Raw genomic sequence first — 25166 nt, forward strand, 5'->3', positions numbered from 1 at the left:
TAAATGTGGACAGTTATTCTAACATCTTCAAATTGCGCATCGGAATTCAGATAGATGGATGCACGCTGTTGCATCATCGACTTGCAGGTTCTGTTAAAATGAATTACCATAATCTAAATGTGATTTCTGTCATTCTGAGCACCGTGGGTGGACGCCCTAATCAGATTAAGCACCCAATGCATGGGTCCGGTACATTTCTTGAATGTCCGATAAATTAAAATGCTACGGGTCAAATGTCTGCCGCCACATTTTCCTAATGGAAACCCTGAGATTAACACACAAAAGTACAGGCACTCTTCCATGCATCATACATTCGCGGTTCAACAAGAAAACAGCCGTTGTGTGACAGATCCCAGTATGCTATCTATCGTTCCTGAATAGATATGGACAAATGTGTTTAAACTATTTATATTGAAATATGGCCCATTTAGTCAAACCAGAGCCACTGTTATGTGCTGTGATAATGTTTCTGATAACAATAGAGATTTATATCCAGACAGTTCATTGATTGAATGACCAGTGTCTGTATGTCTGTATGGAAGTTACCTTATCATTTGCTTTGCTAAGAAATAAAAGCCCAAAATAAAACAGCAAAAGAGATCCTAGAAATACAATTATTTTGGGTTGTATATGCTTTAGTGAAAGTAGAGTTAATCTATTTTATAAAGGCCTAGCTGATCTAGTCTTTTATGACAACTGGTGTATGTCCTATATACATTATCCACCTGTTTACACACTCTCTCTCTCTCTCTCTCTCTCTCTCTCTCTCTCTCTCTCTCTCTCTCTATCTCTCTCTCTCTCTCTATCTCTCTCTCTCTCTCTCTCTCTCTCTCTCTCTCTCTCTCTCTCTCTCTCTCTCTCTCTCTCTCTCTCTCTCTCTCTCTCTCTCTCTCTCTCTCTCTCTCTCTCTCTCTCTCTCCCTCTCCCTCCCTCCCTCTATCTCTATCTCTATCTCGGCTCCTCCTCCCAGTGACTCTGGTATGCAGGACTTGCCATTTCCTACCCTCTAGAAGTTATTAGAAGGGTGAGATATTGTATAACTAAACAGCAGGCATGGAAACATTAGCCTCTCACTCTCTGCCTCTCTACCCCTCTCAAATCAAATCAAATTAAATTGTATTGGTCGCGTACACATATTTGCAGATGTTATCGCAGGTGCAGTGAAATGCTTATGTTTCTATCACCAACAGTGCAGTAATACCTAACAATACAAAACAATACACACAAATCCAAAGAATAAAAATTAAGAAATTAAGAAATATCAGAACGAGCACTGTCAGAGTCCGGAATATATATATATATATATATATATATATACAGTGCCTTCAGAAATTATTCATACCCCTTGATTTATTCCCCATTTTGTTGTGTTACAGCCTAGGAATGGTCGATATGGCCAAAATATCATATCACGGTATTTGACAGTATTTTATATTTTTGAATAATAAAAGTTCAAAATTTGCTTTATGAGTAGTGATTTCAATGGGTCTTTCTCCATTCTGATTGTTTTAAACTGTTCACTTCAACTTCAACCTAAAATAATTTCCTGCATTTCCATCAATTTCTGCACTTCCTGCACTCATTTGAGATAATTTCCACGCTGCCACATAGGGCTGCACGATATTGGCAAAAAAAAACTAGGCCTTATTTTTAACCAAATGTTGCAATTGCCATTTGACTTGCTATTTAGATCAAACCACTTGGGTGAACTGTTGGAATCATGGAAATAGAAGGATTATTATAATTATATAGTTAGAATATAATAGTGGGCACTTTGAATACAGTGTTGTTTGACATGACAATTAATGAAAATGCCAGGGAGGAGTTATTGTGACAGGGTAGGAAACCAAAATGATGGTCAGTGTTTCCTAGGGGACCCTATAATATTTGGCTACATTAAATGTTTCTTCATGTAGCCAACATATTCATGCTTTGCCTATTCCTCTTTGATATAGAAGATACTGTTGCACAAACAACATGCTGATTTAGGCCTACACCAGCACTGGTATCAGGCTGTATTAGCTACTGTAGCTACGTTTGCTCTGACTTAGTACATTTATTAGCTAGCTAGCCAGCTAACTAGCGATTAGCATTAGTGGCTAACACAATTTAGCTTAAACTTGCTAAGAAAAGACAAACTAGCTGTTTGCAGATGTAAGAAATACAAACTAATTGTGTAATTATAGAACGATTGTGGATTTATAGGTTATTGTCCTGCTGAAAGGTGAATTTGTCTCCCAGTGTCTGTTGGAAAGCAGACTGAACTAGGTTTTCCTCTAGGATTTTGCCTGTGCTTAGCTCTATTCCTTTTATTTTTATCCTAAAAAACTCCCTGGTCCTTGCCGATGACAAGCAAACCCATACCATGATGCAGCCACCAGCATGCTTGAAAATATGAAGACTGTGTTGTGTCGGATTTGCCCAAACATAACGCTTTGTATTCAGGACATAAAGTTAATTTCTTTGCCATATTTTTTGCAGGTTTACCTTAGTGCCTTGTTGCAAATAGGATGCATGTTTTGGATATTCTGTACAGGCTTCCTTCTTTTCACTGTAATTTAGGTTAGTATTGTGGAATAACTACAATGATGTTGATCCATCCTCAGTTTTCTCCATTAAACACTGTGACTGTTTTAAAGTCACCATTGGCATCATGGTGAAAACCCTGAGTGGTTTCCTTCCTCTCTGGCAACTGAGTTAGGAAGGATGCCTGTATCTTTGTAGTGACTGGGTGTATTGATACACCATCCAAAGTGTAATTAATAACTTCACCAAGCTCAAAGGGATATTCAATGTCTGCGTTTTTTTTTTACCCATCTACCAATAGGTGCCCTTCTTTGCAAGGCATTGGAAAACCTCCCTGGTCTTTGTGGTTGAATCTGTATTTGAAATTCACTGCTCGACTGAGGGACCTAACAGATAATTGTATGTGTGGGGTACAGAGAAGCGGTAGTCATTCAAAAACATGTTAAACACTATTATCGCCCACAGAGTGATTCCATTAAACTTATTATGTGACTTGTTAAGCACATTTTAACTCCTGAACTTATTTAGGCTTGCCTTAACAAAGGGGTTGAATTCTGATTGACTCAAGACATTACAGCATTTCATTTTAATTCATTTGTAAAAATTTCTAGAAACATAATTCCACTTTGACATTATGGCTTATTGTGTGTAGGCCAGTGACACAACATCTCAATTTAATCCATTTTAAATTCAGGGTGTAACACAACAACATTTGGAAAAAGTCAAGGGGTGTGAATACTTTCTGAAGGCACTGTATGGACATATAGGTAGGGGTAAAGTGACTAGGCAACAGGATATATAATAAGCAGTAGCAGCAGCATATGTGTTGAGTCAAAAGAGTAAGCACAAAGGGGGGTCAATGCAGATAGTCCGGGTAGCTATTTGGTTAACTATTCTTATGGCTTGGGGGTAAAAGCTGTTCAGAGTCCTGTTGGTTCCAGACTTCGGTACCGCTTGTCATGCGGTAGCAGAGAGAACAGTATATGACTTGGGTGGCTGGAGTCTTTGACAACTTTTAGGGCCTTCCTCTGACACCGCCTGGTATAGAGGTCCTGGATGGCAGGGAGCTCGTCCCCAGTGTACTGGGCCATACGCACTACCCTCTGTCATAACCACAGGAAGTAGGGGTGCTGAGGATGCTGCAGCACCCCCTAAAAAATCAGGAATATTTAAAAAAAAAAATCAGTTACGGAATTACTGCAACTGAATTGGCTACAATGGGAAATCATAATAGTCACAACCCACAGTTGAGTTACCTGCTACTGTCCCCTTCCACTGGCATACTGTTATGTTCAGCTCATTACTGTTTTATTTGTCTTTCTGTTGTCTGGTGGTCAAACCAAGAGTGTTGAAACAGTCTGGACAACCCCTCCCTATCTCTTTCCCTCTCTCTGTCTCTGCCTTTCTCTCTTTCTGCCTCTCTCTCTCACTCTCCAGCTAATGTCACCTCTCCCACCTCTTACTGACACCTACCCATGAGCCCCCTCTCTTTCCATTTACTTTAACCAGCATCCTCACCCACTGAGCACCGACCATGGATGTTGAAAAGTACACTATAAATACAAAAGTATGTGGACACCCCTTCAAATTAGTGGTTGCTTACAGGTGTATAAAATCGAGCACACTGCCATGCAATCTCCATAGTCAAACATTGGCAGTAGAATGGCCTTACTGAAGAGCTCAGTGACTTTAAACATGGCACCGTCATAGGTTTGTCAAACTTCTGCCCTGCTAGAGCTGTCCCGGTGAACTGTAAGTGCTGTTATTGTGAAGTGGAAACGTCTAGGAGCAACAACGGCTCAGCCGCAAAGTGGTAGGCCACACAAGCTCATAGAACGGGACTGTCGAGTGCTGAAGCGCGTAGCGCATATAAATCGTCTGTCCTCGGTTGCAACACTCACTCACTAGTTCCAAACTGCCTCTGGAAGCAACGTGAGCACAAGAACTGTTCGTCGGGAGCTTCATGAAATGGGTTTCCATGGACGACCAGCCGCACACAAGCCTAAGATCATCATGCGCAATGCCAAGTGTCGGCTGGAGTGGTGTAAAGCTCGCCGCCATTGTACTCTGGAGCAGTGGAAACATGTTCTGCGGAGTGATGAATCACGCTTCACCATCTGGCAGTCCGACGGACAAATCTGGGTTTGGTGGATGCCAAGAGAACGCTACCTGCCCCAATGCGTAGTGCCAACTGTAAAGTTTGGTGGAGGAGGAATAATGGTCTGGGGCTGTTTTTCATGGTTCGCGCTAGGCCCCTCAGTGGATGGAAATCTTAACGCTACAGCATACAATGACATTCTAGACGATTCTGTGCTTCCAACTTTTTGGCAACAGTTTGGGGAAGGACCTTTCCTGTTTCAGCATGACAATGCCCCCGTGCACAAAGTGAGGTCCATACAGAAATGGTTTGTCGAGATCGGTGTGGAAGAACTTGACTGGCCTGCACAGAGGCCTGACCTCAACCCCATCGAATTGGAATTGGATGAATTGGAACACCGACTGCGAGCCAGGCCTAATCGGCCAACATCAGTGCCCGACCTCAGTAATGCTCTTGTGGCTGAATGGAAGCAAGTCCTCACAGCAATGTTCCAACATCTAGTCGAAAGCCTTCCCAGATGAGTGGAGGCTGTTATAGCAGCAAAGGGGCTGTTATTGCAGCAAAGGGGGAACCAACTCCATATTAATGCCCATGATTTTGGAATGAGATGTTTGACGACCAGGTGTCCACATACTGGTCATGTAGTGTAGTTGAAATTTGGTCAGTGCACCCTGGCGTTGATGTTAACGTCCACAGACAGACTGGACTGGACTAAATCTGAACCTATAATAGACATATGTTTCACAAGTTTGGATATCGCAGTATTGTACAGTACAGTGAGTAGAGCACAGTAGAGTACAGTCCAATCCAATATAGTAGTACAGTACAATACAGTACAGTACAGTGAAGAAAAGTACATTATACTGTACTGAACTATACTGTACTCTAGTGCACTGTACTGAACTATACTCTACCCTACTCTTCAATGATTATCCATGATAATTCTGTGGACCAGACCAAGTTGAATTAATACTACTCTTTTGTCCACAGATAGCCAGCCTAGCTGCTTAAAATGCTCGACCTCCAGATGAGTATGAGGGGGGAGTTTAAGTACAATTCTTACAAACTTGTTTTGCCTGGTCTGCTGGTGAACAATGATGTGCAGGCATAATCGAAGTGACAACAAGCGCACTTGCCAGAGTCTATAGCTAGGTTTCCATCCAATTGGAGACAGATTTTCATGCACATTTTCTAAAATCCGCATAAAAACAATATGCTCATTTCCCCCATCAGAGTTGTGTTTCAATCAAATTGACTTGTTGCGGATAAAAGTTTGTGCATAAATACGTAATGCACATAAAAAAAACTTTTGAGGTTAAATTCCCATGTACGGAATAAAAATACCAGTTAAATGGGTTTCCATCGCATTTTCAACTCTCGACCTACTGATGGTTATGTCACTAACAATGTTCCGTAAATATAGCGAATGTGCCCACATTGTCACATGCGCTCTAGCCAACAGCTCACAAATACAGTGTGGGTATAGTCTACATGATGAGATTATTATGGACAAAAGTGCAAGATTATTTTATTTGTCAAACGGTAGCCAAGCATCGATCATCATGTCACCAGAATATAACCCTCGATATTTAGCATTGAAGGAGGATCAAGCTCATCACCGTGCACTATCACCACCCTGTGAAGTTCATCATTATTTAATTAAACTGTAGCCTAATAAAATACATGCTTTCCCGAATCGTAGTGGGAGGACCACACACCATATCATCACGTGACTCCAAATTTACTTCGATATGATGGTTATTATATCAACATTTGCGCATAAAAAACGTTTCCACCGACATTTCTCGCATAATTTCAAGACTAAAGGCTGGTTTATACTACGTCTATGGACAATTGTCGCAATGACATCATGAACATTCTATTGTCGTCCGACATCAAAATTGTCGTTGTCATTATGAAAAAGTATTAACTCTAAAACTACAGGCTGCATGACATCAGCAGCCTGGTGGTCCAAAAATGCATTACTGGAGTATTTTAACACCAATAACCCCACCCGTTTAAAAATGAATTTAGTATATGTCAATCTAGCAAACCAGGCAACTAAAAGCAACTTTCTAAACAATGTTTTGGTTCGTTTATAGCTTGTTAGCTAGCTAGCTAGCTAATGTTACGTTAGCTGGCTTGCCAGTTCAAATAATGACCATATCATATAGCTGACAACGTCTTCACTTTAGCTCATTTGTATTCATTATTACAGGAAAATAAACTCACAACAAGATCATTATTTACAAGTTAATGGCAAGCCAATTACAGAAAATAGCTTACGGTTGTGAGTGTGATTACATTTACATACATTTTAGTCATTTAGCAGACGCTCTTATCCAGAGCGACTTACAGTTAGTGCATACATTATTTTATTTTTCATACCCCCTGTGGGAATCGAACCCACAACCCTGGCGTTGCAAACGCCATGCTCTATCAACTGAGCTACATCCCTGCCGGCCATTCGCTCCCCTACCCTGGGCCAATTGCACGCCGCCCCATGGGTCTCCCGGTCGCGGCCAGCTACGACAGAGCCTGGATTCGAACCAGGATCTCTAGTGGCACAGCTAGCACTGCGATGCAGTGCCTTAGACCACTGCGCCACTCGGGAGACTAAATAAAAGCAAGGCATTCTTCCGGAGAATTTTACGAACGTGGACACTTTGGTGCAGGTCATGTTGTTCTTCACATTGCTGTCTCTGGCAAACACATACAGTGCATTCGGTAAGTATTCAGACTCCTTGACTTTTTCCACATTTTGTTACGTAACAGCCTTGTTCTAAAAATGATTAAATGTTTTTTTTATCAATCTACACACAATACCCCATAATGACAAAGCAAAAACAGGTTTTTCAATTTTTTTGTTAATTTATTAAAAATTAAAAATTGAAATATCACATTTACATAAGTATTCAGACCCTTTACTCATTACTTTCTCCCCTGATTGCTTAGTTTGGCCGGGCGGCCAGCTCTAGGAAGAGTCTTGGCGGTTCCAAACTTCTTCCATTTAAGAATGATGGACGCCACTGTGTTCTTGAGGACCTTCAATGCTGCAGAATTTTTTTGGTATCCTTCCCCAGATCTGTGCCTCGACAACAATCCTGTCTCAGAGCTCTACGGACAATTCCTTCGACCTCATGGCTTAGTTTTTGCTCTGACATGCATTGTCAACTGTGGGACCTTATATAGACAGGTGTGCGCCTTTCCAAATCATGTCCAATCAATTGAATTTACCACAGGTGGACTCCAATCAAGTTGTAGAAACATCTCAAGGGTGATTAATGAACGTTACTACCCTGCATGAATGATCAATAACGTTACTACCCTGCATGAATCTGCAGGTAGCTAACCAACCAGGTTCAATGTTAGTTAGCTAGCTAACATTAGGCTATAACTAGCAATGCAAATGACTCTGTGATACGAATAATATTACTACACAGATCATACACGTAACATTAGCTTGCGAGCCAGCCCGCTAACGTTAGCTAGCTAGCTAACAGTACACTTTAACTTGCAATGAAAAACGAATTTCTGACAAAATTAGAAACAATAAATGTCTGATTGTAGCTAGCTAGACTGGTTGCCTTTAGTTTGAAGAGACAGGTGTTTTATACAACAGCCTTCTGTGTGTTCTCTTTTCGACTCCCTCTGAATATTTTCAATCAAACGCCAGAATTTTCTCCATCTCCTTAGCTATCATACTCTGCTTCCACCGGGCATTCCACTGATTTCAAAACTCGGTCCTCCAGAAAGTGGAGAGCAACACTTTTTCAGTTCTACTACGTGATATCTTTTTTTTTTAAAGCCACGTTAGAAAGGATTACCTACACATACTGACCAGCTCATGTTATAGACAGAAGCGTGCTACATGGCAGACCAATCCGAACTCATCTCTCGGCATGTCCAGTCCATCCATTACCTCAGCCAATCATGGCTAGCGGGAAGGTTCCTGTCTTTTTCCGTGGCTAAACCAACTAGGCTTGTAATTTAACAATTGTATTCATATTTACAGATGGTATACAAGTTTGTTATTAAGGCACCTGAAAGTTCACATGTTCCAGGAGGCATTTCTGCCAAAAAACGCATTTTGATCAACAAAAAAAATGTAGTGACGCGCGACATACGCCTAGTTTCCTGAAACGAGTCACAAATACAGCAAGACTGTCCTGCTACTGTGCCTTTCTAGACCTTATAAACTGTCAAGAGTAGACCCACAATTGATCCAAATGGAATAAAACATTCAAATCACAGGGCTTTTGCGTCATTATTCAAATGACATTTTTCACTAGATTAGGATATTGTACTCACATGAAAATAATAATGCAATTATTCATTGCATTGTGGTGTTGTAGGCTAGTCTAGGATAATTGTATTGTCCCTTAACAGGATCAATAGGGGAGCTTTTTGAGCTGCGTGTCTCATGTCTTTACTGTTCTTTCATGTGCAATGATGCACCTGGCCCCTCCTCTGCCTATCAGCTATTCCTATTTGTTCTTGTGGATTCACATTGAAAATTGATGCAGCTTTGAATGCTTTTATGTGTGGTACGATTGCTAGTTAGCCTATTGCAGATCTGGACAAACGATCCACCTACCACTATTGTCACTATGAATGGTGGATAGAGGGCAGGATATACAGTTAGACTGGTAGACTATATTGACCTGTGGTATAGTCAAAGTTAGCATGTGGAAAAGCGTAGTGCATAAGGGAAGTACCAAAGCAGCCTTGATATAGGGGAGGCTCATGCAAACAGATGAGGAAATGTGGCTAGGATGGAAGACATTATATTGTAAAACCTGCAAAAGATCTCATGTTTATCAGGAAAAAAAACGCACTACCCTCCTCTGTGCCCAATAAAAACCACACAACACTCCCAAAGCAAAGAGTTAGACACCAATTTAGTTTTGGTACATTTTGTATGGTTTGATAAACTTGAGTTGCCCAGCATCCACCCCCATCCTGTTGCCTTCCTCACCTCCATCCCTCCCTCTCTCACTCCTTTTCTTCCCCCTCTCTGTATTGTGATTTTTCTCTCTCTTGCTTCCTCTCTCCCTCTTTCAGTCTCTCTCTCTCTCTCTCTCTCTCTCTCTCTCTCTCTCTCTCTCTCTCTCTCTCTCTCTCTCTCTCTCTCTCTCTCTCTCTCTCTCTCTCTCTCTCTCTCTCTCTCTCTCTCTCTCTCTCTCTCTCTCTCTCTCTCTCTCTCTCTCTCTCTCTCTCTCTCTCTCTCTCTCTCTCTCTCTCTCTCTCTCTCTCTCTCTCTCTCTCCTTCCCTCCCTCAGCCAGAGTGTGTGCGTGTAAGCCAGGAGCTCCCTGCCATGTTGTCCATTCACCATGGCTCAGTATGAATGCCCAGCAGGGGTCTTCTGGAGTGGACCCCACCCCCTGAGCCCCCTGAGCCCCCACTCTACTGCACATGTTCAGATGGATAACTCACAGCCCCCCTGCTCGCCATCCGTACTGGACAGGCATAGCATCTCTGAGTGCTGATTATAACTTTGTGTGTGTGTGCGCGTGCGTGCGTGCGTAAGCGTGTGTGTGTGCCTCCGTGTGCGTTTGTGTGTGTGTTTATGTGTCTGTTAAGGACGGTCTGCTCTAGTGTAGTCTGTCTCAGTGCTGTAATATGTTGCGGTTGTGGTCTGTCGCTCTTCACAGGGTGGTTGATGTGATTACTATAGCTGGAGGTGGTAGTGTGGGTCGTTGTGTGTATGTGGGGTAATGACTTCCACACAGAATGGTCCAGAATCCCGGCTAAGTAAAACCTCTGGCAGTGAGAAGGGAAATGGCTGCAAACGGTTTAATGACTTAATAAGACCCAATTAGTGTAAATGGAGGAGAAGAGAGAGGAGCAGTGGAGGTGAGCTGGGGTGACTGAGTGTTCCTTGGCTATAGCAGCCAGCCCTCTTCTATTAGCTGATGAAAAGTAGGCCTCTGATGTGTTTTCCATCCCAGGAACACCTCTGGATAACAGAACAGCACACTGCTGCTTTCGGGTGCTCTCGTGCTATCTCTTTCACACACACACACACACACACACACACACACACACACACACACACACACACACACACACACACACACACACACACACACAACAAACAAACACAAAAAGCCATATGCCCACATACAAGGACAATGGAGTTTTGTGTGTGTAAGTGCGTGTGTGCGTTTGTTATGTGTGTTATGTATGTATGTGTGTGTTACAGGTGTATGCCAGGGTGTGGTGTGTGTAGTGTGTAGTGGAGCCTTTGAGAGCATTACCCTGCTCTGAGACAGGGGTGGTGGGGGGTCAGCCCTCATTTAATCAAGGAAATAATTCCATCTCCCATTAAGTTAATTAATCCAAGGCCTTGCTCAAAACAGAACCAGAGGGAAACACACCCGGAACACTACTTGTGTGGGTGTGTGTGTGTGTGTGTGTGTGTGTGTGTGTGTGTGTGTGTGTGTGTGTGGGTGGGTGGGTGGGTGGGTGAGTGTGTGTGTGGTGTACGCACACGTGTTTGAGTGAGATGTGCATGTTCAGTTATGCTCCTGTATGGTTAGCCACATGGTTCTTTTGACATGAACAGTATGTTCACTAGGAGACAGCTCTAAATGGTACATTGATCGTGGCTTTTCAGCCAAACAACAGAAGGAAATCCACTGACACCAACTATACAGATCAATAGATACAAATCCTTGTTATTTGTTGTTTGCAATCAATGTGTTTTTGGACTTTTCGGTATGGGAATAGTCTCTCACTTCAAAATGTATGATTGTTGGTTGTTGTTTGCCCAACACTTTTCTGGGCATATTACAACTCCGTAAACCTGTTAAACTCTCATACACTGACAGTACACAGGTTGATCAACAGGATGTGAAGTTGTTTACCTATGCCGCTGCAAACGGGGTATGCATACAGCCAAAGATAAAAACTGGAATGTGCGAACTACAGGGAATAGCCTTGAAGCATTCTAAAGATATCCAGTTGAATGCAATTTAACATTTTCTGGTTTGGCCCCTTCATTCCTTCTCTCCCTCCGCCATCTCTCACGCTAACCTGTCTCCCCATGCACACTAATCTCAGACCACTCATGTCAGTCAGGATTTGGAGTCTAACTCTCTCTCCCCCCCCTCCCCCCTTCTCTCCCCCTCCAGAGAAGCCTGTGATGGTGGAGCTGAGCTGTGGGGCAGGGCCTGTCCTCGTGGTACTGGAGCTGGGACAGCCCCTGCTGTTGGAATGTCACCTGGGGGCCACGCCCCTGGACACGCCTCTCAACGTCACCTGGCTGCAGGATGGGCTACCCGTGCTGGAGGGGGAGGGGGACTCCCTCAGGACCCTGGCCAACGGCTCACTGCTGGTGCTGCCCACCTCTGTGGATGGCCGGACCCCTCAGGGGGTGGAGGGGGGCTACAGCTGTGTGAGCGCCGGCCCCTTTGGAGCCCTGACCAGCCGCACCATCACCGTTCACCTGGCCAGTGAGTATTACTATTTCTCAGACAGGGCGGGGCTGTGCCCGCTCAACTCCACCAGGGTCAGACTCACATGGAATGGCATGATGGTCTGGTGTCCCCACACAGGCGCACAGCCACATTCCTCAGGGAGATTTCTGTGCTTGGTTGAAAATGATCTTGGTCCTCCTCTGTCTCAGACAAGGGTTTGATTATGTGGCTGGTCGGCCGCACCGGTGGTGTCCTGGGAATAGGTAGGCTCCACACCGGTGGTGTCCTGGGAACAGATAGGCTCCACACCAGTGGTGTCCTGGGAACAGGTAGGCTCCACACCGGTGGTGTCCTGGGAAAAGGTAGGCTCCACACCGGTGGTGTCCTGGGAACAGGTAGGCTCCACACCGGTGGTGTCCTGGGAACAGGTAGGCTCCACACCGGTGGTGTCCTGGGAACAGGTAGGCTCCACACCGGTGGGCTGAGGACAGACAGGGGGAAGGGGGAAGAGCAAGAGAGTGAGTGGGATTGAGAGAGAGGGAGGGATAGAGAGATAGAGAGAGGGTAGCAAGAGATCCGGCTTACCCCCTCTCCTCCCTCTCCCCTCTCCTCTCCCCTCCCTCTGTCCTCTCCCCTCACTCTCTCCTCCCGTAGAGCTGCTTTCATTATCCTCTGTAAAAGTGGCAGTCTTTATTCAGTCATTAGCTTTGTGTAGAATGGGACTGTATCCTCTATGGAGGTTCTTCCTTTTGTCAGCTGTCACATGCCTATTTATGAGGATGCCTTGTTTGGGGGGAACGAGGGGACAATGAGGGAGGGCGGTGAGGACTGAGAGGGAGGGAGGGAGGGAGGGAGGGAGGGAGGGAGGTGGCTGAGGAGTTAGGATTGGTGAAAAGAGAGGGAAGTAGGAAGGTAGGGGAGGATACGTTGGGGAGGAAGGGGTGGGAGATTTGGGTGGGAGGTGACTGAGGAGTTTGGGATGGTGAAGGCAGAGGCTGGTCTGGGAGAGAGACTAATAAGTGTGTCCTTCAAAAGGTGTCTGTGGAGGGAGCTGTTAATGTAATGTGCTGTAGACTGCTACTGCTGTGAGATGGATGGGCTGCTGGAGACAGGGCCAGGGGGCTGCATGCAATGGGCCTCAACGAGCACACTGACATTGAGCAGACAGAGCAGAGGCCCCTGTCTGTCTGTCTTTCTGTCTGTCTGTTTCATGTCTTTACCACCACCAATTAGGAGGCAGAACAACATCACATGAGAGAAATGTGTGACAGTCCTTTGTCTTCAACACCCTAAACATGTTTTATTTGCATGGCTCTTCTAAATGCTCCCTTCGTGTGACTTTGTCCAAAAAGCAAGTGAGTTTGTTAAAGAGAGTGGGGGGAGGGGTAAATCGTGGTAGAGAAGGAGGGGAGGAGGGGAGGAGAGGAGTTGGTGGACATGCCGACAGACAGAGAGCAGGGAAGCCATGGGTTGTGGTTGGAGAGTACAAGGGGAGGGGAAGAAAGTTGCAATCTGATCGCTGAGGGGCCAAAGAATGGGGCAGAGACAGAAAGAGGGAGAGAGAGGGGGAACGGAGAGGACAGGAGAAAGAAAGAGAGGGGAGGCACAGAGAGAACAGGAACAGACAGAGAAGGGGGAGACTATAGATAAACGTGCTATGGATTGAACTCATAGAGCACAAGACATGCTAACAGATTTAGTAGGTACAGTAATCAATTTCATCTGGTCCATTCACTCAGTAGGTTAATCATTAGCCCAGTTGGCCACAACAGTTACAAGTGCTAGCTTACTTTACAGTATTGGATGACCTGTTATCTAGCTAGCTGCTCTGTGTGCTCATTGAGAAACTTTGCTCCGTTTGGGCTTTTGTGTGTGTGTGTGTGTGTGTGTGTGTGTGTGTGTGTGTGTGTGTGTGTGTGTGTGTGTGTGTGTGTGTGTGTGTGTGTGTGTACAGTAACTCGTTTTTGCCATGACAGTTGCTGAGCTTATTTGTGCTGTTAGTCAACTGATAATATGTGGCTTTCTGAAGAACTGTGCCATGTGAGAATCTGCTCAGACAGTCATGGAAAGTAGTTGTGACAGATTTATGTTTGGTCGCTAGGTAGGATTAGTCCTTACATGTTTTATGAAGCATGGCTAATGCGTCACATTTGCAAATCATTTCCACATTTATTTTTAAGTGCATGTCTTGGGCATTTACAGTCCAATGGAGAAATTAGGAAAAACTTCAGGATGTAAGGATGATTTCTTCAAGTGCTTTATGTATGGCTGAATGTGTAGTCTGTCACAACGGTTTGGTGAGAATACAATTTGAAGGTAATCTTGGATTGGTATGTTCAGTTCTTTAGGACTGCGGGCTGGACAGAACAGCTTACAACCCTGGAGCTGATTGATAAGGTAGTCAGAGCTCTTGTGTTTCCCCATAATGCCCCAACTCAGTCTGGCCTGAGGTCGGGGCCCCCTCAGCCCTATAAGACTCAGCTCCAGGACTCACTGCTGCCCCCTGCTGTTAACTACATTTATTACGTGTGGGCTACAGACTTGCTGACTGCATCTCTCTCTCTGTCTCTCTCTCTTTCTCTTTCTCCCTCTCTCTTGATGTCTGTCTCTCTATCTCTATCTCTCTCTCCCTCACCTTTCTCCAACACTCCCAGCGCTGTCTCGTTTCCATCAGGACCCAGAGGCCCAGGTGGTGCCCGTGGGGGGTGCTTCCCGCTTTGAGTGCCAGATAGACGGAGTGCCCACGCCAAGGATAACCTGGGAGAAGGACCAGGAACCCATCCCCAGCCAGCCTAGGTGAAACTCACGCACACACACACACGCACACACAGACACACACACACACAGACACACACACACACACACACACACTCACAAACACACATGGTGATGCACTCCAGTAGAGCCTGGCAGTAAGTGATTGTCTGTTCTACTTGGTCCCAATGTTGTCCCCTGAGAGAGCTCCAGCTGGCCAGCAGAGACTGGATCTGTACTAAGGTCCATGCTGACACTGATCATGTGAGGGCTGTGCTCCCTCCACCATTCTACTTCATTGCATAATGGCAGTCAGGGAATATCCTGAGAATCTGGTTGGAAGTTAAATGAAACGAGTACATTTTGGTCTTTTTCAGTAGTGCGGAGTTCAGCGATAAGGGATGGACACAGGTCTGTTGCTTTCCTCTCTGTCTGTCAGCCAGAGGCTGAAGGTCAGGGCCACAAAGTGCAGCCTGGTCACTTCTGTCTTCTGTTTGTTCTACTCCCAAAACCCCTCCTGCATCTCCCTTTCACATGGCTACAGGCTGCCAGTCCAGTGCCTAGGAACTGATGTGCTTTGAATCTAATTGGGTGGAAAGATGCACATAATCTACTGCACATGACTCCGCTCCCTCCCTTCTCCTCCCTGGCCTTTCCTCTCTCCTCGCTCCCTTCGTCTCCCTCATGGGAGAGATTTGGCCCTTTTAAAATTAAGTTACACTTTTTTCCACCTGCTCTGTCCTTATCAATCGTAGAAAGACTGGCAGCTGTTTGTTAGTAATTTAGATGCATATCACACACACACACTTATACAGTATACAGGATAAAGTGAATGACTGTTCATGGCTTGCCTCGGCGTGATCATGTGTTGAGTTGATGGCCTGTATATTTTTGCCCTTCAAAGGCCATGGCCAACATATGGCTGTTCACATTACTACTTGTTTGTATGTGTGTAACATGGTTAAACTGACTAACATTATTATAACGTTTGAGGACCCTTGCCGCTGAACATTCTTGACCACACAGAGTGGACAAGGGCATCAAAGGAACAGAGAGGGGGGCAGGACCAGTTTGCTAACAATACCCTGTGCATTGACAGCCAGGGCTGAACAGTGGACAATCATGCAGCGCTACACTCAATTAAAGCCTTCCCGTCTGCCTGAAAACTCAAATGCACACTCTCACAGCCGAGCAGCGGCTACACACACACACACACACTCTCACTAGTCACCAGAAACGGTCACACTCTCATGCTCATTTACCCAAGCACTTAACGCTATTGATGTTTCTGCCTCAGCTCTGCTGTTGGCTATACATTTGTGCCTGCCTGACATTATTAGAGGCATCTGGCTCAAAAAGGGTCTATCCCTGTGTGACCCAAAGCCCAATGCTGAACCACGCTGTACAGTGCTGTGATGTTGTTGGGCTGACACACAGTGGTACTAATGGGCAGCAGTAGAGATGAGACCCAGACCAGAGACCAGGGTTGTGTACAGTCTCTCTGTTACAATGATGAGCTCTGTCTGTCTGCCTGTCTGCCTGTCTGCCTGTCTGCCTGTCTGTCTGTCTGTCTGTCTGTCTGTCTGTCTGTCTGTCTGTCTGTCTGTCATTCTGTCAGGGGATTAGTAGTCCATCATCATAGAGTTAAAAGGCTGTGGAATAGGAGTTGAATAGTTGAAAGCCCAGGCCTCAGGCTCAGAGGATCCATCCAGACGTGAGTGTGTGTGTGTGCGTGCGCGCGTGAGTGTGTGTGTGGAACCTGACCTGTCTTCCATGGCAGAAGGGAGGGAGGGAGGGAGGGGGGAGGGAGGAGGAAGAGGAGCTGGTGGGATAAATATTGACAAGAGTCGGCACAACCAGAAGCCATGGCTGCTTCTAAAAGCTGTTTTGCAATGCGCAATCTCTCTGACCTAGATTGAGAGCTCTTTGTTCCCTTATATCTATCAGTAAAGATTTTTCTGAGTGTTTTCTAGTCTCTTCTTCTTCTCCCCTCTTTATGTCTTCTCTCTCATTAGGTAGGCAATGGGAATACTATGTATCTTGTGTCATTTCCTTTTTTTCCTTTCTTTTGTCTACTTTTATTTTACATTCTCAATGTTTGGACGGTGTTATGCTAAATAGCTGTTAGATGTAAGGATAGTGTAGCCTAATGGCTGTCCCTGGAGACCTACTCCTGTAGTTCTGTATGGTGGTAATGAGCTGGGGAGAGAGTGTACACAGTGGGAGATTACCAGTGAGGTGTTATTATCAGTGGTGGAGAAAGTACTCAATTGTCATACTTGAGTAAAAGTAAAGATACCTTAATAGAAAATGACTCAAGTAAAAGTAAAGTCACCCAGTAAAATACTACTTGAGTAAAAGTCTAAAAGTATTTGGTTTGAAATATACTTAAGTATTACAATTAAATGGAATTGCTCAAATGTACTTAAGTATCAAAAGTAAAAGTATAAACCATTTCAAATTCCTTATTTTAAGCAAACCAGACGGCACCATTTTCTTGTTTTGTATTTATTGACAGATCGCCAGGGGCACACTCCAACACTCAGACATAATTTACAAACGTAGCATTTGTGTTTAGTGACTCCACCAGATCAGAGGCAGTAGGGATGACATGGGATGTTCTCTTGATGTGTGTGAATCTGACCATTTTCCTGTCAAAATGTAACAAGTAATTTTGGGTGTCAGGGAAAATGTATGGAGTATGAAGTACATTATTTTCTTTAGGAATGTAGTGAAGTAAAAGTGAGGCAAAAATAGAAATAGTAAAGTAAAGTACAGATACCCCAAAAATCGACTTAAGTAGTACTTTAAAGTATTTGTACTTAAATACTTTACACCACAGGTTATTATATCTCACTTCTGAGATCTAAGCACTAGTTCTCACTTTCTCCTTTCTCTCTCCCCCCACACTCTCTCTCTCTCTCCTTCCCACCCTCTCTCTTTCTCTCTCCCTTTCCCTCTCTCTCTCTCTCTCTCTCTCTCTCCATCCCTCTGTCTCCAGGTTCATCTCTCTCCCTAACGGTGTGCTCCAGATCTTGGGGGTGGTTAAGGAGGATGGGGGTGCGTACCGCTGTGTGGCCTCCAACTCTGCCCGGAAACGCTTCAGCCAGGATGCCATCCTCACTGTCACTACAGGTATGTTATGCTCTCTCTCTCTCTCTCTCTCTCTCTCTCTCTCTCTCTCTCTCTCTCTCTCTCTCTCTCTCTCTCTCTCTCTCTCTCTCTCTCTCTCTCTCTCTCTCTCTCTCTCTCTTTCTCTCTTTCTCTCTCTTTCTCTCTCTCTCTCTCTCTCTCTCTCTCTCTCTCTCTCTCGCTCTCTCGCTCTCTCTCTCTCTCGCTCTCTCGCTCTCTCTCTCTCTCTCTCTCAATCTCTCAATCTCTCTCTCTTTCTGATGAAGTCTGTAGGCAAATTATCCCTTTGGATGTGCTTGATCCCTCTGTCTGGGTCTGCTCTTTCAATGCCCTATTTAGTGGATGGCTTCCTGCTTATATGTATTTCCTGTAAGTGTATGCTGGAATGAGAGAGCTAAAGAGACAGAGATGGCTTCAGACCTATGGTCTCATGTCTGATATCAGCAGGCTGGAAGCAGTATACACAGCCTCGCTCTGCTCTCCACACCCACGTCTCTTCACTTTGTACTAAAGGTACATTACTAGTGGAGATCAATCCTAGCCTTTAATTGGCTCTGTTAAACTTTAGTGTCTGTGGAAGGTCTATGTCTAGGTCTATTTCTAGAGAGAGAGAGAGAGAGAGAGAGAGAGAGAGAGAGAGAGAGAGAGAGAGAGAGAGAGAGAGAGAGAGAGAGAGAGAGAGAGAGAGAGAGAGAGAGAGAGAGAGAGAGAGAGAGAGAGAGAGAGAGAGAGAGAGAGAGAGAGAGAGAGAGAGAGAGAGAGAGAGAGAGAGAGAGAGAGAGAGAGAGAGAGAGAGAGAGAGAGAGACAGAACTCTGAGCATCAGAAACATGTCTGAGTCTTAATACTCGTTGGCCCTATTGAGCTTGTTGCCTGGACACAAGACTGAACTGTGTGGAAATGCCTGCAACCTGTGGAACAGCAAGGGAAACAGAGATGACTCACCGCTCTGCACCCTGCAGCATGTCCACACACACACATACACACATAGAGACACGCACACACACAAATAGACATGCACACGTAGAGACACACACACAGGCAGACGCCCAAAAATCTTGAGATTCACAGAGACATGCATAGAAACAAATGGTAGACTGATGGTGAGGACATTAAATTCACTCATTCAACTGTGCGTTATATTGATGACTCGATACTACTTGACTCACTTATACCTTCTCTCTCTCCCACATATGCACAGATGCGCACACAAACACCACACACACTTTCACATGCACACACACATAGTCACATACCACACATATTTCACACACGCAGAAATGCACATAAACACGCACGCACAGTCACACAGACAGCCTGAGCAGGAAATAAGTGAAGAAATTACAGCATTCCTGCCTTTTTCACACCACCCAGTATCCAACAGACTGTGTGAAGTGATGCTAACTTACAGTAGCAGGTATTTGGTGTGACCCCAAGCCTGCTGCCTTAGAAACCTGGAGGTCAGAGAAGAAAGCACTCCCAGATTTTTTATGAGGTGTTACGTAAAACGCACGTCAAATCTAATGCCATCACATCTCTTGCCTTCACTTTGGAAGAGGTCTATGAATAAAATGCCTGAACACCAATGCCATCTTCCTGACAGAATGTTGGTGAGCACATCAACTCCACTTATTCAATTGTACATTATGTCTATACCTTTATATTCTGAACAAAAATATAAACGCAACATGCAACAATTTCAACGATTTTACTGAGTTACAGTTCATATAAGAAAATCAGTCAATTGAAATAAATTAATTAGGCCCTAATCTATGGATTTCACATGACTGGGCAGGGGCGTAGCCATGGGTGGGCCTGGGAGGGCATAGGCCACCCACTTGGCAGCCAGGCCCACCCACTGGGGAGCCAGGCCCAGCCAATCAGAATGAGTTTGTCCCCACAAAATGTCTTTATTACAGACAGAAATACTCCTCAGCCCCCCCCGGTTTATGGTAGAGAAATTAACATTAAATTATCTGGCAACAGCTCTGGCGGACATTCTTGCAGTCAGCATGCCAATTGCACGCTCCCTCAAAACTTGAGAAATCTGTGGCATTGAGTTGTGTGACAAAACTGCACATTTTAAAGTGGCCTTTTATTGTCCACAGCACAAGGTGCACCTGTGTAATGATCATGCTGTTTATCTTGGCAAAGGAGAAATGTTCACTAACAGGGATGTAAACAAATTTGTGCACTAAATCTGAGATAAATACATTTTTTGTGTGTATGGAAAATGTCAGGGATTTTCAGCTCATGAAACATAGGACCAACACTTTACATGTTGCATTTATATTTTTGTTCAGTGTACTTTCTCTCTCTCATCCACGCATACACACGCATGTGCGCTTGCAACGCACACACACACACGTACACACACACTCTGAGCACAGAACTTACACAAAACCATATCAAGGCACATCCTGCAATCCTGGGAGAACTCGACTGGCCCATTTAAAACCCTGAGCCCTCATGCATAACCAAGTAGTGCTGTATGTATGCTCAATTATTAATTTATAATGTGCTTACAGTATCCCAGGAACCCTGCTGGAGCTCATTATCATAATGTAGGCTCTGAGCAGAGAGACAGGCAGAGCACCCAGTCCCAGGCAGTGTGATGGGCCTCCCTTCCTACAATAATTGCCCCTAGAGGCACTCACACAGAGCCACTAAAAATAAGGGCCTCATCTGCTCTGCTAATGCACACTTTTACTCCTCCAAGAAAATGATGGAGATTTATTTAGTCATATAGTTTGGCAGAATTACAGCACCATGCTCTCAGAGTAAGGCCCTCACTGCCTCTCCTCCAATATCTGATTCACCCCTCTCCCTGAGATGCCCTCACTTTCTTTCTCTTCCTCCCTCCATCTTCCCCTCATTTACTCTCTCTGTCAATCCATCTCAACAATAAGTGACTCCAAAGAGGTTTAGCATACTAAATATAGAGCCTTCTTCTCCTCTCTTAAGCCCATTGGGGTAGCTAGCTAACCTGGTTAACATTATTTCTGGTTTAACCAGGCTAATAGCTAGCTCTGTCTCCTCCACTCCTCTTCCTGACAGAGCTGCTAGTTGTCCTAAACAGTGTTGGCAACAATTTTTCAGTGAGAATCTCTAGAAGTCGCTAGATGACGTTTTGCATTGCTGCGACGACGTCACAGCACCAATTTGCCTTGCTGCGGCACAGCTGCGGTCCCCGACATCACATTTTTGCCCCCTCTCCTGCCGCAAACCCCCTCCCCTTGTGCTTCTCTACCTGTGTGTGCGCCGTTGTTGTGATTTCTGTTACACAGACAGCTTCTCCCATTCTTGTTAGTGGCAGAATTGTGTGGGAAAAGTCGCTAAATGCTATCAAAACCATAGAAACTCCCCAAAGGCAGCCTGAAAAGTAGCTGAATTTGTCGCTAGCCTCTTACCAATAAAAGTAACTGGAGGGGTCTGAAAACTTGCTAAATATAGCGACAAAGTCGCTAAATTGGTAACACTGGTCCTAACTAACCGAGAGGGCCAAGCTTTAATCCCTGTGGGCCCAAGGGGAAACTAGAGTGGTGTCAGGTGATCTTACCTCCCCTATTGAGAGCTGCTGTGATGTCATAGTGATGGACAGGACAGGACAGGACTGGTGGTGCTTTCAAGACAACTGGGAACTCGGGGAAAAAATATGGTCAAATCATGACGTCAGTGATCTTCAGGTCAGAAAGTCAGAGTTCTAGATAAATGCCAGAGTTTCCAACTTGGAATTCCAAGTTGGATGACCATTCAAAACGATTTTCCCAGTCAGAGCTAGTTTTTTTCTGAGTTCCCAGTTGTCTTGAACGCACTGAAGTCGGAAGTCTGAGATTTCCGAGTTCTGAGTTCCTAGTTCCGAGTTGTTTTGAACGCGGCATCGGTTCTGCTCTGCTCTCTACTGCCCCCTGCTTCCTGTCCAAGGGACCCAGCATTGTCTTACATCAGATAGCGCCACAACTCTGCCTGCACTGAGTTCATTAGTAGGGCATTTGTGACACGTGGCGTTAGAATGACGCTATCTGATATAAGACATTGAGGGTTAGAGGTGGTTGTAAGGCAGTTGTTGATTCCTGTGTCTGTCTGTGTTGTGTCTGTGTTGTGTCTGTGATGTGTCTGTGATGTGTTTGTGATGTAACTGTGTGCCCAGGTCCTGTCCCTGCCCAGAGTGAGGTGGTGATCATGGCACCTCCTCAGAATGCCACGGTGGTGCAGGGGCATCCAGCGGTGATGGAGTGTGTGGCCCAGGGGGGGCAGCCCAAACCCCTGGTGTCCTGGAGCAGACAGGGTAAGACTCTCTCTCAATCCCTCCCATCGGTCCCTCTTCAGACTCACTACCAATGTCACAGCGAGAGCCTGCTCCATACTTTGGTACTAAGCTCCTGTGTCATTCCTGTAATATCATCTTCATTGTGTTTCATATTTGTACCATCGCATTCGATCATCCATCTGTTATTTACAAGCTGTAATTGTTGCCTTATCCTTCCAGTTTCAGTCATTTCATTCATGTTAGTAGTGACTCATATCATTGATTTCAAGGATAAAGCGGGGTAAGCTGACCACTAATGAATGATGTTGTTGGACTTACTTGACTCCTGTTTTTTGAAATGCTTAACAAGTCTTTACCTAAGGAGACTTGTAAACAACATAGTAGAGTGAGAATGAATGACGCCCTGTGAAATTTGAGGAATTCCCTCCTCCTGCTGTCAGAGAGTTGGCAGCTTCTCCACTGTATCCTCCAGCTCTAGAGCAGCAGAGACAAAACAACTCCCCTGTCATCACAGAGATCTCACAGTGCCACCTAGTGTTTTTAATTGCTTTAGTTTGGTGTTTCCTGATCTTTTTTCTCTGAAATCGCTTGCTTCCTTTCTGCTCTCACTCCTGGACACAGATGGGAAGCCCATCGCCACCGACGTGGTTGTCCTGGAAACCAACCTCGTGATCCCCAACACACGGCGTTACCATGCGGGGGTCTACGTCTGCCGTGCCAACAAACCCAAGACCCGCGAGTTTGTCATCGCTGCGGCTGAACTGCATGTGCCAGGTAAGAAGAAGAGTATGTGAGTGTGAGAATGGGGTATAGATTGCATGTTTGGCTTCGATCTTAGATCTCTGGTCCTCTAGTAAATTGTAATACAGTGGGGAGAACAAGTATTTGATACACTGCCGATTTTGCAGGTTTTCCTACTTACAAAGCATGTAGAGGTCTGTAATTTTTATCATAGGTACACTTCAACTGTGAGAGACGGAATCTAAAACAAAAATCCAGAAAATCGCATTGTATGATTTTTAAGTAATTAATTTGCATTTTATTGCATGACATAAGTATTTGATCACCTACCAACCAGTAAGAATTCCGGCACTCACAGATCTGTTAGTTTTTCTTTAAGAAGCCCTCCTGTTCGCCACTCATTACCTGTATTAACTGCACCTGTTTGAACTCGTTACCTGTATAAAAGACACCTGTCCACACACTCAATCAAACAGACTCCAACCTCTCCACAATGGCCAAGACCAGAGAGCTGTGTAAGGACATCAGGGATAAAATTGTAGACCTGCACAAGGCTGGGATGGGCTACAGGACAATAGGCAAGCAGCTTGGTGAGAAGGCAACAACTGTTGGCGCAATTATTAGAAAATGGAAGAAGTTCAAGATGACGGTCAATCACCCTCGGTCTGGGGCTCCATGCAAGATCTCACCTCGTGGGGCATCAATGATCATGAGGAAGGTGAGGGATCAGCCCAGAACTACACGGCAGGACCTGGTCAATGACCTGAAGAGAGCTGGGACCACAGTCTCAAAGAAAACCACTACGTCGTCATGGATTAAAATCCTGCAGCGCACGCAAGGTCCCCCTGCTCAAGCCAGCGCATGTCCAGGCCCGTCTGAAGTTTGCCAATGACCATCTGGATGATCCAGAGGAGGAATAGGAGAAGGTCATGTGGTCTGATGAGACAAAAATAGAGCTTTTTGGTCTAAACTCCACTCACCGTGTTTGGAGGAAGAAGAAGGATGAGTACAACCCCAAGAACACCATCCCAACTGTGACGCATGGAGGTGGAAACATCATTCTTTGGGGATGCTTTTCTGCAAAGGGGACAGGATGACTGCACTGTATTGAGGGGAGGATGGATGGGGCCATGTATCGCGAGATCTTGGGCAACAACCTCCTTCCCTCAGTAAGATCATTGAAGATGGGTCGTGGCTGGGTCTTCCAGCATGACAACGACCCGAAACACACAGCCAGGGCAACTAAGGAGTGGCTCCGTAAGAAGCATCTCAAGGTCCTGGAGTGGCCTAGCCAGTCTCCAGACCTGAACCCAATAGAAAATATTTGGAGGGAGCTGAAAGTCCGTATTGCCCAGCGACAGCCCCGAAACCTGAAGGATCTGGAGAAGGTCTGTATGGAGGAGTGGGCCAAAATCCCTGCTGCAGTGTGTGCAAACCTGGTCAAGACCTACAGGAAACGTATGATCTCTGTAATTGCAAACAAAGGTTTCTGTACCAAATATTAAGTTCTGCTTTTCTGATGTATCAAATACTTATGTCATGCAATAAAATGCAAATTAATTACTTAAAAATCATACAATGTGATTTTCTGGATTTTTGTTTTAGATTCCGTCTCTCACAGTTGAAGTGTACCTATGATAAAACTTACAGACCTCTACATGCTTTGTAAGTAGGAAAACATGCAAAATCGGCAGTGTATCAAATACTTGTTCTCCCCACTGTATATGTGTTGCTGTGAAGGATTTTTTTTCCTAAGAAGGATGTTTCTCTATTCGTATTCTCCCAGCCCCACCAGTGATCCTCCAGCCCCCAGAGACGGTGTCTCTCTCTCGGGGAAACACAGCAAGGTTTGTGTGTAACAGCTCTGGGGAGCCTCCCCCGGCGCTGCACTGGCTGAAGAATGGCAAGCCGGTCAAGTCTAACGGGCGGGTGAAGACCCAGAGCCCTGGGGTTCTGCTCATCAACCAGCTGGGCCTGGATGACGCAGGGTACTACCAGTGCATCGCTGACAACGCTCTGGGAACGGCCTGTGCTACAGCCAAGCTGTCTGTCATCGTGAGAGAAGGTCTACCCAGCCCGCCACGCCAGCTCTCTGCCACACCCCACTCAAGCACCACCGCCCTCCTCACCTGGGAACGGCCCGAACACAACAGCGACCAGATTATAGGCTTCTCTGTGCACTACCAGCCAACTTCAGGTGTGTGTGTGTTTGTGTGTGTGTGTT

The 25166-nt window shown here is 45.2% G+C and overlaps 1 protein-coding gene across 2 annotated transcripts in view; it reads left to right on the plus strand.

The window, feature by feature from the left end:
• LOC121582906 (immunoglobulin superfamily DCC subclass member 4-like) overlaps window positions 1-25166 on the plus strand; it is a 59502-nt gene that overhangs the window by 16399 nt on the left and 17937 nt on the right. For both annotated transcript variants that reach the window (XM_045225268.1, XM_045225267.1), the window contains exons 2-7: window positions 11762-12082; window positions 14701-14842; window positions 17802-17935; window positions 22082-22219; window positions 22823-22975; window positions 24729-25139. In XM_045225268.1, coding sequence (XP_045081203.1) covers window positions 11762-12082; window positions 14701-14842; window positions 17802-17935; window positions 22082-22219; window positions 22823-22975; window positions 24729-25139 — 1299 coding nt within the window. The remainder of the gene's footprint in view (window positions 1-11761; window positions 12083-14700; window positions 14843-17801; window positions 17936-22081; window positions 22220-22822; window positions 22976-24728; window positions 25140-25166) is intronic.

The sequence above is a fragment of the Coregonus clupeaformis genome, chromosome 15 (assembly GCF_020615455.1).
Source record: "Coregonus clupeaformis isolate EN_2021a chromosome 15, ASM2061545v1, whole genome shotgun sequence".
NCBI lineage: Eukaryota > Metazoa > Chordata > Actinopteri > Salmoniformes > Salmonidae > Coregonus > Coregonus clupeaformis.